This window comes from Tupaia chinensis, unplaced genomic scaffold (assembly GCF_000334495.1).
Source record: "Tupaia chinensis unplaced genomic scaffold, TupChi_1.0 Scaffold000252_1, whole genome shotgun sequence".
Lineage (NCBI taxonomy): Eukaryota > Metazoa > Chordata > Mammalia > Scandentia > Tupaiidae > Tupaia > Tupaia belangeri.
The window spans coordinates 3,010,189-3,024,665 of NW_006159732.1; the positions used below are offsets into that span (position 1 = coordinate 3,010,189).

Genomic DNA, 14,477 nt, shown 5'->3' on the forward strand with positions numbered 1-14,477 from the left:
CTCAGTATGGGACCAGCAGTTAGTGTAATGGCTATGTTGCTGGACTCCCACGTAGTTGACTGCAGTTCGAGTCCCGGATCCAGTGGCTTAAACTTATGCTGGGCGAGTGTTTGTGTGTGCCCAAGCTCCCAAGAGGAGAATGGAGGAGAAGGGATTGCAGCGTGGCCACACCCCCCTCCGGGGGGCGATTTCTCGCTTTCTGTCTCTCTTCTCTCTCTGTCTGCCTGGAGAGCACACACACACACACAAATAAAAATAAAAATAAAATAAACACTCAGTATGCACTATGCTTGGTTGTTATTTTTCTAACCTTAACTTCTGGTTATTTTCAGCAGTTATTTTCTCCTTTGAGAATCAGCAAGTGTCACCAACAAAGGACTGTGAAAGAAAAATTGCTCTTGGGGGACCAGCAGATGGCCTAATAGTTATGTCGCTGGACTTCCAGGAAGTTGACTGAGGTTCGAGTCCCAGACCGAATGGCTCAAAACACATTGAGCACGTGTGCATGGGTGCCAAAGATCCTGAGAGGAGAATGGAGGAGAAGGGATTGTGGCATGGGCATCCCCCTTGGGGCATGAGTTCTCACTTTCTGTCTCTGTCTCTCCGATGAGTGCACATGCCCTATAAGAAAAATTTCTTTAAAAAAAAAAGTGCTCTTGAATAGGACATTAGTGAAATTAGTATAAAGAAGATTTTGCCATATGAGACAGGAAAAAGATATATGCATATGACCCTGAAGCCTAATTGAAATAGTGAAAAAATGAAGAACCTCAAAAAACTGAGTATAATTCAAAAAGTAGAGAGAGTTTTGTATTAAAATACTGGGTTGTCAGAAAAGTCATGACATGTTTTTGCATAGTACATAGTGATTTCTCTGACAAGCTAGTAAGTGAGGTAGGGAAGTATGTTGCTTGCCCCTGGGATTCTGAATAGATGGATTTTTGCTGACTTATTGGAGATAATTGTGCATTACCAGGAGAAATGGTCAGAAAAGATGCATTAGGGCCAGATTATAGAAAACCTTGTTTGAAGCTAAGGAAGTTTAGTCAAACTTTCTATTTAAAAATTTTCTGTATGAATGGCTATAAGAGAAAAGTCAAAATTCTCAGAATGACTGCTTTTGTACCTTAAATCACTAATTTAGGCCTGAGTTGCCAAATCAGGATTCACAGTTACTTACTAACTGGGAAAAAGGAGTAGCTATAGAAGAGTAACCAGGTTTTCTTACTAAGTACAGTTGTCTGCTCACACAGGCTAAATTAAACTTTATGGAGAATTCAAGGAACAAGACCATACTTGGACCCAAATATATACTCAACTAATGAGTGGTATAAATTTCCATAGCTCTTTGAAAGCAAGAACATTTCTAAGAGTCCCAGAGATAGACAGGTATAAATTTATAAGCTACCTTTTTTTAACCTCCTTTTTTAATTCTACTTCCACTATGTATAGAATTTAAAACATATGTTAAATAAAATTAATTGGGAAATGAAGATGTTAGATGTAGTTTTGAAAGCTTCCTTTATTATCCTTCACAGCCTTTGGGTGAGTAACAACTTTAATGTTATAGCTACAGTCTCTGGCCTGTCTTATGTGGCTATGATATCAACGACACCTTAATTTAGCAGAGTACATCAGAAATGAAAGAAAATGCAAATCACCAGCTTTTTTTTTTGGTAAAGAGTATATGCACTCCCCAGAGACAAAGCACTCTCCACACACACCGTGGGAAATGGTCACAATGCAATCCCTTTCCTTCTATTTCTCCCACTATGGGGGATCTTGGGTACACACTTACACAAGAATGTTTTCTCAAGCTGTCAGGTCCAGGACTCAAACTTCATGGTCAGCCATGTAGGATCCAGCTGCCTTAACTACCAAGCCACAGAACTGGCTGAACCAATTTTCTTTAATCCACTGCTCCCTCCTTGTCGCCAATGTTCTTGAACCTGTCAACTCCCCATTCAGCCATCTTACTGAAATTGTATAGTATCACTAATTGGTGCTAAAACAATGGCTTTATCATTAGCTTGATCTAATTTTTCTTACCACGCCTAAAAGTCAGAAGTGCTGTCAAATTCAACCTAGAATACCATGCTGCTAAAACTCTATTGCTTGTAATAGAGAACAAAAGGCAAGAAAATCTGTTTTTACTCTATGTTTAGGAAGTCTTACATCACTACAACAGGTTTTCATTGGTATTGTGCCTGTTTTAATTCATTTGTCTGTTAATGTAAAAGCAGTGTTTAAGTGTGACACTAATAAAAAGATCACCTTAGTAAAATTAAAACTTAGGCTTATATGATTTTTGTATACTGCATTCTTTCTTTACATTTAAAGGAAAAAAAATCTAGTCCACGCCTCAATCACTATTATAGCATAACCTACATTTCAAAAATATGAGTTATTTGGGGGAAATACATTAAAATCACACACACACTCTCTCTTTTAGACAGTTCATAAACAAGATTAAAAAAAAAAAACTCTTTTAATCTAAATTCTATCTCTCTCTTTACTCTGTTGAGTTCTGTAGAATGAGGTGTTGGTTGGTTGTATTAATGTTGGTTCCAGGAATAAGATTCACATCATCTCCTTCAATCAGATAATCCCACTGATCAAAATCTTTATGAAGTCCTGTAAAATATAAACATTAATGAACATATGAAACTTGTGAGAACATTTAAACAGTCTGGTGCCTCTAGGTGGCACCACAGAATTAACAAATTATACAAACTGCTTAGAGATGGTAGAGGTTGTATCCTGTGTGGACTGCCCTGTGGCTGTGTTAGCAGCTGCATGCCAGGGGGAGAGCATGAAGGTACCTGCTGTTAGTATCCCCAGCACAGGAAGTCCATCCCTGGCTTCACAAACATGCTGATACCTTGGACAGGTGGACTTATTTTCTATGCTATATAGTATGCAGAGCAGCAAAACTAAGTTTCACAAATTTTTGTTTTCAAATTGTTTTATTGCTTTGTTCAACTGTATAAACCAACTAGAAATAGTTAAAATGAGACTAAAGCTGTGATACCATGGTTTTGTCCTGAGAATCATCTGGTTTATAATCATGAAAGAACAATCATTAGTTTCTTACCTAAGTGCTTTTGTAAAAATGCTAACGAAGCTTTGTTGGTAAGGTCAATAGCTACATAGGAGTCTATATCTCCTTGTAATCTGAATATGTGTCCAGTTATTTTGCCAGTTGCAAACGTGAAGTCAGCAAAATTCTGATGGACTGAACCCCTAAAAAGAGAAATGAGACAAAATGTTGGATAAAATTATTTTTGCAGAAAAAATACTGGCATAGTTGGTCTATTTACTGAAAACCAAGGAGATAAAATGTGTAATTTGATCTCCTTAGATGTATTTGAGAGTTACAGGCTGTTCATTTAGAGATCTTAGAGAATATCTTCCTTTTTGAAAAACAATTCAGAGTCCTGTCTTGGTATCTTGTTTTTAGAAGAAATGATTTCCATTTTTAGTTTCAACTTAAGTAGATAGAATGAAGGAGTCTCGAACTCAGAGACAGTCTACCACTTCATCCCCACCACCTAATTTGATGTCCATTTGATAGTCAGAATGCTTTGTATATAAGCCTTGGATTAAATAGATTTAAAAAAAAAAGAAAAACAAAAACCTCCTCTGTACTAGTTAAACTGTAAGCATCTTATAATATTCACACTGCTTTGTAAATTCATCAACAATGTAACATCAAGCAGAATTGTTCTTTTTCAGTGCTCATTTTTGACTATTGGAACACTGCAGGCTTGGTGACTTTTTTGCATTTTGTTCTCTTCATCTCCTTGACATCCCACCTTCCCTTCTAACCCTAACCACTCTGTTCTTCACTGTCCCTCACTCCTCTCCCATTGATGGAAATGTAGACACTCCTCAACATTCTAGTCTCAAACCAGTTCTTTATTCACTTTGCAGTCTCATCCGCTCCAGTGGAACAATATCATACCCATCCAATACATTTCCACTTTGTGGCCAGATACATATTGGATTTCCCAGTTCTCAAGGTTAGAAATGTCAAAGTTAAAACTCAACATCTGGGACTTGCAGGTGGCATGGTGGTTAAGGTGCTGGACTCCCACATGGTCACCTGTGGTTCAAGTCCCTGGCCTGGTGACTTGCTTTCTCACTTACTCTCCCTCTCTCTCTCATCAAATAAAATAATAATCATAAATAAAATAAAATAAGATAAAAAAAATAAAGCTCCACTTCTTCCCCTCAATCCAATCCAGCACAACTCTTCCTCTTCACTTTGCCTGTTCTTCTAAGCAAACTGTTATCACCATCTAAGCTGAAGATAAGGCCACAGATTCCCTCTCACTCTTCCCTATATTCCAGTCAAAGTCTAAATGTGGAAAACTCAAGAAAGCAAATAGAGATAGGGTCCTGAAAGAGCTGATAGTAGAACCCTAGATGCTACCAATAGATTAGGACTGACAGAGGAGGAGAAAAGGAAAGAGCAGTATTAACAACAGGTGAAGCAAGAAAGGAAGGGTCCTGGTAGGTAAGGGAGCAGAAATAGGGGTAGTCCACAATGGCAAATGCAGAGAGAAAGGCTAAGAGGCAAGAGGCTGCTGGTATGGCATGTGGCAGGCCTTTAGTGCCCTTTGTAGGCCAGTTTAAGTCCAGGGGATGGGGGTCTCAGGAAGCATTACACGTAGGCTATTCTTTCAAGACAAGACAAAAGATACGAAGCATAGTTGAAGGAAGGTTAGGTGTTCTATATTATTTTAGAACAGAGAAACTGGCACATACTAGTTAGCGAAACTGAAATTCTGACCTGAAATACCCAGACTCTTCCTCACCATCTTTTTAAAATCTCTCAATCCTATGAGATCAAATTCTAGCCCAATTTCTTCTAGGAATCGCTTTTTTATTTAGAAGAGACCCCTCCATTCTCTGATCCTACTGTGGTTATTATTATACTGTACGTACTCTCTTTTTTTTTTTTTGAAGAGGTTTTTTGCTATAGGGCGCGTGCGCTCACCAGACAGACAGAGAGAGACAGAGAGACAGAAAGCAAGAAATCACCCCCAGGGGGGATGGTCACGCTGCAATCCCTTCTTCTCCATTCTCCTCTCGGGATCTTGGGCACGCACTCACACGTGCCCGGCATGAGTTTTAAGCCACTAGGTCTGGGACGCGAACCATGGTCGACTATGTGGGAGTCCAGCGACATAGCCCTTATGCTAACTGCTGGTTCCTGACTGTACATACTTTCTTCCTGCCTCCTCTCACCTACTAAATAAATTTTCAGATAAGAAAAGAATGAGTTCTATCTTTGTCTTGTAATAGCTCATTGTGAGTTCAAAACCTTACTAGAAGTTACCTTTCACATTCAGGATATAAGCATATTGCCAATGCTCAAAGGTATCTAAATTACAGCTTCTGAGAATTTATAAACTCATATTCTTTCCCAATAGGTAAATACACGGCAGGTCTTAACAGGTAATCTGACTTTTTGTTGTTTAGAGAGTTTCTAGTCTAGCCTAATGACAAAATACTTCCCCCCACTCTACTCCCCAAAACACGTAGGTATGTTCTGGTGTGTAGGTGTAAGTAACATGTGGCCTAATGCAGATTCTACTTATCAGTACTACGCATTGTATACATTAACATACTAAAACATTTTTCATTTTAAAAAGTCTGAATATATTTGGAAATTGAGATTATTTAATATTCTCCTTATAGTAAGTCCAAACAACCAATTTTGCAATTCTGTAATGCCTACCAGATGATATCTATCGATTTTTACCCAAGTTTTTGATGATGGAATAAGTCACTTACCTGATTGTAATCATTTTTCTTTCTTTACCAGGTAAGTAGCACTTTTTCATTTTTGCAATATTAGCAGGAAATTGGAACCGTTCAGAGTTGATAAAAAAGAGGGGCTGAGGAATTCTGGAGTACACTTCATCACCTAGTGGAATCATCCACGCATCCAGGGCAATACCACATCTGCAGAAATTTGTTGACAATGATAAGGCAGGTGAAACACCGGCCAACATATAGGACTTCCTAATCATGATAGGATTAACAGACACATAGAACGCCAGTATATTATGGGTTATTTTGTTGGATTAAATTTGGAAAGGAAATATGATTAGCTTTGTAAGATAGCACAACAAGAATTCTATCATTTTCTTTAGTAATTACAACCTTTAGAAAACTATATCCTTAGAGTGGGCCAGCAAATGGTGTAGTGGTTACATTACTGGACTCTCACATCGTTGACCACAGTTCAAGTCTCAGACCCGGTGGCTTCAAAATTTTGCCACGTGCGTGTTCATGTGTGCTCAAGATCCTGGGATGAGAATGGAGGACAAGGGATAGCCGAGTGCCACACCCCCTGGGGAGTGATTTCTCACTTTTCTTCTCTGTCTCACTTTTCTTCTCACTGTCTCTGTCTCTGTATCTCTCTGTTTCTCTCTCTCTCCAGAGAGAGCACACACACCCTAAGGCAAAAACTCTCAAAAAATATATATGCTTACAATTTTTATTTATTTTTGAAATAAACTTTAATAATTTCTTCAAAACTGTGGGTTGGGGCCAGCAAGTTATAGGGTGGTTAACTTGGATGGTTAACTGGATCCCACACGGCTGACTATGTGGTTAGAGTCTTGGACATGGCATCTTGAGAAACACACAGGATACATGTGCATGCGTGCTCAAAATTCAGACAGAATGGAAGAGAAGGGATTGCAGCTGGCCATCCTCCCTGGGGAGGTGCTTTCTAATCTCCCATCTCTCTCTGGTAAGCACATGAGCCCTATAGCATATATTTAAACAAAACAAAACAAAACTAGGGATTATCTGAAAAAAACAAACAAACAAACAATTAATGTATTACTTCCCCTTGTGTTTTCAGAGCTGCTAGGCATTCCACAGTTTATTATACATTTTCAGAGTAACAAGGGGATTTACTCCTGGCTTTATAACTAGATGTGCCTCAACTGAAACGTTGACTAGGGGTTGAAGAAAAACTATGGGGCATATAATCTGAAAATGTAAGAAAATTCATCCTAATAGTAAATTTACCTAAGTTTCCTGACTTTTTGAAAATTTCATTTTATCTGCTAAATGGATGAAAGAAGAGAATTCTTTTACAGTGAAACAGATTTTAAGAAATTCAAGGTGAAGTTTCACAAATTATCTTGCCTACTTTTTTTCTAGTTGATTCTACATGAGGGAGGAAGTAGTTCAAGAAGGAAAATGTTTCTGAGTTAGAAAACTAGGGTTGGTCCAGTAAATGGTATGGGGGTTAAAGTGCTGGACTCCCATGTGGCTGCTTGCGGTTTGAATCCCAGACCTGACAGCTTGAAACTCATGCCAAGTGCATGTATGTGTGTGCCCAAACTCCTGAGAGGATGGAGAAGAAGGGACTGGGGGATTGTGGTGTGGCCATCACCCCTAGGGAGTGATTTCTCACTTTCTGTCTCTCTCTCTCTCTCCAGTAAGTATATGCATCCTATAGCAAAAGTCTCTCAAAAAAATAAATAAAATAAAATAAAATAAAAGAGAAGAAAAAAGAAAGGAAAAGAAAGAAAGAGAAAGAAAAAAACTAGAGTTTAGTCATGAGTTTCACCCAAGTAACTATATAATTTTAGGCCCAGTTCCATATTAAAGATGCCACCTTCTGCTGGGTAGTAACTAATTAAAACAATTAAAAACCTGCCTATTCTATTGGGGAAGTCTGGAAATAATATAAGAAGGCAATAATATTATCTATAATCATTATGACAACAGAAAAATGCATTTCTAAAGATAAGTAAGATAAATTTTCAAGTGAAATTGCTAAGTCCTTGGGAAGTTACATTAAGAATGACAAGGGAAAATATATAAAAGTCAAAGCATTTTCAGTAGCAGGAGAAATAGATTTTATCTGCCCAGGAGTATTTGCATGGAGTACTTGGAGGCAAAGGAACAGACTTATAAATTCCATAGTATCCCTTCTCCACTAAGACTTTGACTATAAAATTAGATCTCACATGTATTTAATCCTCCTCTTCCAATCATTTACAGTTCTCTGTTTATTTTGTCTTATTTTCTTACCTGAATCTCTGGTCTCCACTAAGAGCCTGAATAACTGTTCCTCCACCAAAAGAATGTCCAATTATTGCTATTTCATTCCTATTGATAGAGTCCTATGTGGAAAAAAAAATATGATATAACTCACAGCTATCTCACATGGTGTTAGACGAATAGACTCAATGATTTCGTCAGTCATTCCACAGGCTTGCCTAAGTATTTTACTTTCTTATAAAATAAAACAGGCATATACACACATACATACCGCATATGTACACATGTACAGCTCATGAAAAACGGAATTAAAGCACAAATTAATTTTGGTGCAAAAAAGTAGAAATTTAGAAATAGTTTTTTCATAATATACATTTTCCACAGGCTTTTTGGAGATCTCTCTCATACATATACATATACGTATAAAATAAAATAAATGTGTGTATGTGTATGTGTGTGTATAAAACATTTGTGAAAATTCTGAAGTAAATTTAATGAATGGACTTCCTCATCACCCACACTTGAAACTTCAACGACAATGCTGTCTTCCATTTCTCCCCACCCGGTGATTTATGGATTTGTTCATGCCATGAGTACTTATTGAACACCTACTGTATGCCAGACTCTGTGGTCTCATGTTCAATGAACTCACAGTCTATCAGGGAAGAAAAGTGACACGTGCATGAAGTAATACAGTTCCATGGTGCCCAGGAGCACATGTGACGGAGAGCTAACCCAGGTCAGGGGTGGGCACTGGGGTCCAAGAAAGCTTCTTGGAGGAGATGATGTCTGAATTGAGTCTTGAAGATTAAGCAGGGATTAATCAAGGAGAAGGATGTATGGGTCACAGGGAGACAGCATATCCAAAGGCATGGACACAGGAGCGAGTGACTGACTCAGGGACAGAAACTCTTCCTTGTATCTGGAGAACAGACCATCATGTTATCCTCAAACTCCAGTACTTACAGCTGCCTCTACTCCCTGTATACGACACTTTAGAGTCTTCGCTAATACTCTGTTATTCTTCCCCCTCACGACATTTTATCTAAAACTTCTTTATTTCTTCCATGAGAGTGAGTGAAACACTCCCAATTGGGTTCCCCCACCACCAGTTACCTCAATCTCAGACAACCTGGATCATGGGCACACATGTGTGCGCCTTGTATGCTCAGATCTGGTACAAAAACTTAGGACCTTTCATTCCCATGCGTGTCTAACTGTGCCACTGTCTGGCCCCAGTTTTTTATAATTTTAAAGACAAGGTCTCACTATGTTGCCTCTAACTCATGACCTCCCTGCCTCAGCCTCCTAAGTAACTGGAGTCACAGGTGTGCACCAACATGTCCAAATGTCCCTGTCCAAAACTTTTGACCAACTTTTCAAGATGAAGCTCAAAAACGTTTAGGAGTCATCTGAAGAAATTGTAATATTTCTATTGGAGATATTTTAGGTTAAATTATATGAAGTTAGCATTTTTGTAAATCAAACGAATAAATATGGGCAATTTCACATATAGTTCAGTCTAAAGCATTCTTTGTTGCTGTGATACTTTACCTGTGCTTTTCTGTGTGTGCTTTTTGCAGCACGTTTTCATGCTATATTTAGCAACAGAGCAGACAATCAGGTAACAGAGCAATAAAGAACTACTGGACATGGGAAAAAGAGCTTTTCTTAGCTTACCTTCAGTTGTTCCACATCAAACTCTAAATCTAATAAATTTTTTACTGGCTTTCCATGATCAATGTCAAGAATCAAATTGAGGGCTTCGGAACATTCCTTTGCTCTTTGCCGTACCTAATGTTATTATTAGAAGAAGGAAATGACAAAGTAAAAAGTTATAAAACTTTATTTTAAAATTTGTATAAAGGTTGCACATGGGAAAAATAGTTGGTTGGTCACAAAGCAGAAATGTCTAGAATACAAGTTAGCATAACAACACAGGCAACAGCTTCATAGGTAGGTATAACTTAGTCTAAAACCTGGTTCTGTAGCGTGAGTGGTGGAGGGTGGGTGTGAGGTGCAAGGGGAAGAAAAAATATGAGAAAGGAGGTACTGTATGAATATGTTGTCTGTGTAATTCTTTAAAAGAATAAACAGAAAAATCTAGAATAAAACAAAGTGAACAAAACAAAAACCTGGTTCTGTTGCTTACCTACTGCATGGGTTCAGATGACTCACTGTTCCTGAGAGAGTCTCCATTTACTATATAATAGTGCCTACCTCAGTGAAATGTGGGTGAGCCTGAGCATGACAACATATGTACATGCGATGACATGTGAAAAAGCAGCCAGTCTGGTTTATTTCACTTAGTTATTCTCATCACTCTAAGACAGATAACTGCTGTTATTCATTATTTTGCAACAGATAGAAGATGAAAGCGCAAAAATCAAAATCCAAGATCATCCCACTACAAAGTGATAAAGCCAGGCTTCAAACACAGAAAGTTGGATTCTAAGGCTTGTATTCTTAATACTACTGAAAACGGCCTCTCTGAAAAGTAGTTTTCTATATATTATCTTGGGGGTGGAATCTATTAATTTATTTTCTAGTATCTCTGAGATTCTAAAATTAGACTTTTTGTTTGGGGGTTTTTGTTAGTTTGTTTTTGCTTTCGTTTTTGTTATAGGGCAGGACTGGAATTCGCACTGCAAAGTTGGTCATGCGGGATCCAGTGCCCTAATCTCCACAACACCTGCTGGCCCAAAATAAGAAGTTTTAATGCAGGGCCCAGCAAGAGACGTAGTGGTTGGGATGCTGGACTCCCACATGGTCAATTGCGGTATAAGTCCCAGATTTGGTGGCTTGAGACACATGTTGGGCACATGTGCATGCATGCTCAAAATCCCAGGAGAATGGAGAAAGCACTGTGACAAGGCCATCCCTTCTGGGGAGTGATTTCTCACTTTTCCTCTCACTGTGTCTTTCTGTCTTTCTGACAAGTGCATGCAACCTATGGCAAAAACCTAAAAAAAAAAAAAAGAAGTTTTAATGCAAAAGAATTCTGAATGTTTATTGTCATCTCTCAGGTATTTATGTTTGCCTTTGTTTTCACTATAAACCAGACATTTCAATAAGGGAATTTTATTACTCTTGGGAATGGGAAATAGGAGAGCTCAAGTGTAGCCTGACATCTGTAAAATTCAATTAAAAATGTCTTTATTTTTGGACCAGCAGTTGGCATAATGGCCATGTTGCTGGACTCCCATTTAGTCAACCACAGTTCAAGTTCCAGACCAGGTGTCTTAAACTCACGCCGGGTGTATGTGCATGCCCAAGATCCCGAGAGGAGAATGGAGGAGAAGGGACTGTGGCATGGTCATACCCCCTGGGGTGTGATTTCTTGCTTTCTGTCTCTCTGTCCCTCTCTGTCTTTCTGGTGAGTGCACGCACCCTACATATTAAAAAAAAACTCAAAACAAAACAAAAAAGCCTTCATTTTATACATGTTTTTAGGTCACAGAGTCACTTCTCTTCTTATTGTAGTGTACCTGCTTATTTCGTTCAAGAATCTCTTCCTCTCGTTTTAGGGTTTTAAGGTAGAGCCAAGTCTTGTTTGCTGTATCTGCAGCAGCTTGGTCATTGAAATAGTAAGTAGCAGATGCAGAGCCGTCTCTATAACAAACAAAATGAATTACTTATCTGTGGTTCCTCCCTTCCTCATTTGACCCATGTTCCTCAACTCTATCCTTGACTCAACTTCCCTCTGATCTTTGGCTTCCATTTCTTCTTCCACTCTCTCCCTCTTTTTAACTAAAGAGGATCCCAAGGGAATTCTAACAGAAGGACTTTTTATGTCTACTGTCAAGTTGTAGGTAAACTCAACCCATTCTACTTTCACAATGCTGGGAGGTGATGTGGACCATATTGAAAACTCACTCTCAGGAATCAATCCCAGCACTGCTACTTACTAGCTGCATGGCTTTGGGCAGGCTACCCTTTCTCACCTTTATGTTCCTCTTTCTTCTTCTTCTTTTTCTTTTCTTTTTTTTTTTTTTTTGATTAAAGTCATTCCTAAATATTTTATTCTTTTTTTGATGCTATTATAAGGGGGGATTGTTTTTCTTAATTTTTTTTTGTTTTTATTTTTTAACATTAATATGCTATACATCATTACAGTATACAAAATGAAGTTTTCATCCAAAATACATTGTCTGTTGGCTCAATCAAGTACATCAACATATGTGTTATCAACAAACAATTTTCCATTTCTTTTTTTTTTTTCCATCCAGAGTACACTGTATATTGTCTCAATCAAGCATATCAACAAACATGTTATTATTAGCAAGTGATCTTCCATTTCTTGTTTTCTGTATGTTTTGCTTTTTTCCCCCTATCCTTGGTTCCCTCTCTCTTACCCTCTGCCACCTCCTGTTCTCCTCCCACACTTTCTCTGTTATCTATGTTTGCTTTCTATACCATTTTCCCCCCACATTTTATTGAATCACCAAAGACCCTCATCAATCCAAATACCCTCCTAGCAAACACATGTGACACATTTCCATGAGCACAAGTCTAACTTTACGCATCCTATCAAGTAGCACCTAACTGGGGCTACATATCCTACTGCAGTCATTGAATAGATATATTTTGTTTTCCTGAAACTCTTTTTTGTAACTCAATTTACATTCCTTCTCTAGGCATCATCACAGCACACAAAATGCGATCTCCCATCCAGTACACACTGCATAGTGACTCAATCATGCACATTACAAAAAATATAAATTTCCACTTCTAGTTGCTAGAATTAATTCCACCCCTCTTTCTGACCCTCTGTCCCTTCCCACCCTCCTCTCACACCACCTCTAGTGTCCAAAATTGTCCTCCATTCCCTTCCCACCCACATTGCATTGATCACACAATTTCCTACATAACCTGACTACTTTCAAAGGTGAGTTCCCTCGTTACTACTAAGAAAACCAGTTTTAACTTAAATCAAAGAACCGCCAAGGAACTTTGCTTAAAGCCCGGAAACAGGTTAGGATTCTGTTCAAATGGTAGGTGCATGAACCTATCAGTCTCATATACTTTTATCTTCTGTTCTGGTTCAATTTTCCTGATTAAATTCTGGGATATAGTATTCAACTCCAGACTTGTCCCTATGATTAAGTTAGCTACTTTCTCAGTTTTTGGACTCTTATTTCCATGTATCTGCGTTTAGTTTTCCTGATACAGCACATCCTTGAGAACTTCTTGGAGGTCTGGTCTGGTGCTGGTAAATTCTTTCAGGTTTTGTTTATCTGAGAATGTTCTTGTCTTTTCTTCCCACCTGAAAGATAATCTTGCCGGATACAGTATTCTTGGCTGAAACTGCTTCTCTCTTAACACTTGGAATATATTTTCCCATTCTCTCCTCGCTTTTATTGTTTCTGATGAGAGATCTGCTGTTAGCCTGATGGGATGTCCTTTGTAGGTAACTTGATGTTTTTCTCTTGCTAATCTTAGTATCTTGTCTTTGTCTGCAGTTTTGGTCAACCTGGCTATAATGTGTCTTGGAGAAGATCTTCTAGGGTTGATTCTATTTGGGGTCCGTTGTATTTCCTGGGACTGGATCTTTGAATGCCTCTCTAGGTTTGGAAAGTTTTCTTGCAGGATTTCCTGGAATAGATTATCAATGCCCTTATGGGTTTCCTCACCTTCTGGAATGCCAATTATCCGGATATTTGGACGTTTGATGGTATCCAGTACTTCTCGCATATTATTCTCAAATTTTTGTGCCATTTTCTCAGCCTTCATGGTGGATTTTTCTAGGCCAGCCATTTTCTCCTCTACATCTGAGATTCTATTTTCTGAATGATCTAGTCTGCTTTTAATGCTTTCCAGGGAGATTTTGACTTCTTGTATTATAGACTTCATCTCTAGCAGTTCGGTTTGAGTCTTTTGTAAAGTGTGTAATTCCACTTTTAGATCTTGCAGGAATTTCCTCATCTCTTGGAACTCGTCAATCTCTTTCTCCTTTCTCTTTAGTAGTTCATTATCTCTCTTCTCTTCCATCTCTGTTAGCTTAGACATTATGAATGATCTGAATTCCTTATCAGACATTTCCATGATTTTCACCGAACTGCTTGTGGATGAAGAGTTACTCTTTTCCCTAGGAGGAGAGGTATTTTCTTGTTTTCCCATGTTTCTCGTGATCCGGCGGTGATTTCTTGTCATCTGATGAATGTTGTGTTTTCTTTCAAATTCTGGAGGTTCAGCCTTAATGTTAAGGAGCAAGCAGACAGAGGTGATCCAGAATCTCTTTGCTGTTCTATTGTGCTTGCTGGTGCAGCAGATTCAGAAGATAGTGGGGAATATTTCAACCCTATTAGTATTTGAATGTTTAGCTACAGTGATCTTAGATCTGTCTAAAAACACACTGAAAGGATATTGGAGAGTGAAGAGACAAGAAAAAAGAAAACGAGACAGAGAAAAACAACAAAAAAAGAAAAAAAAATCAAAAA

At 38.3% G+C, this 14,477-nt stretch overlaps 1 protein-coding gene across 3 annotated transcripts in view; it reads right to left on the minus strand.

The window, feature by feature from the left end:
* Positions 1 to 1,504: 1,504 nt before the first annotated feature.
* Positions 1,505 to 14,477, minus strand: part of PLA2G7 (phospholipase A2 group VII) — a 49,515-nt gene continuing 36,542 nt past the window's right edge. For all 3 annotated transcript variants that reach the window (XM_006149084.3, XM_014588018.2, XM_027772094.1), the window contains exons 7-12: positions 11,526 to 11,649; positions 9,718 to 9,831; positions 8,068 to 8,159; positions 5,803 to 5,973; positions 3,095 to 3,243; positions 1,505 to 2,634 (exon numbers count right to left, since the gene is read on the minus strand). In XM_006149084.3, the coding sequence (XP_006149146.2) occupies positions 2,513 to 2,634; positions 3,095 to 3,243; positions 5,803 to 5,973; positions 8,068 to 8,159; positions 9,718 to 9,831; positions 11,526 to 11,649 (772 nt within the window). In that variant the 3' untranslated portion in view covers positions 1,505 to 2,512. The remainder of the gene's footprint in view (positions 2,635 to 3,094; positions 3,244 to 5,802; positions 5,974 to 8,067; positions 8,160 to 9,717; positions 9,832 to 11,525; positions 11,650 to 14,477) is intronic.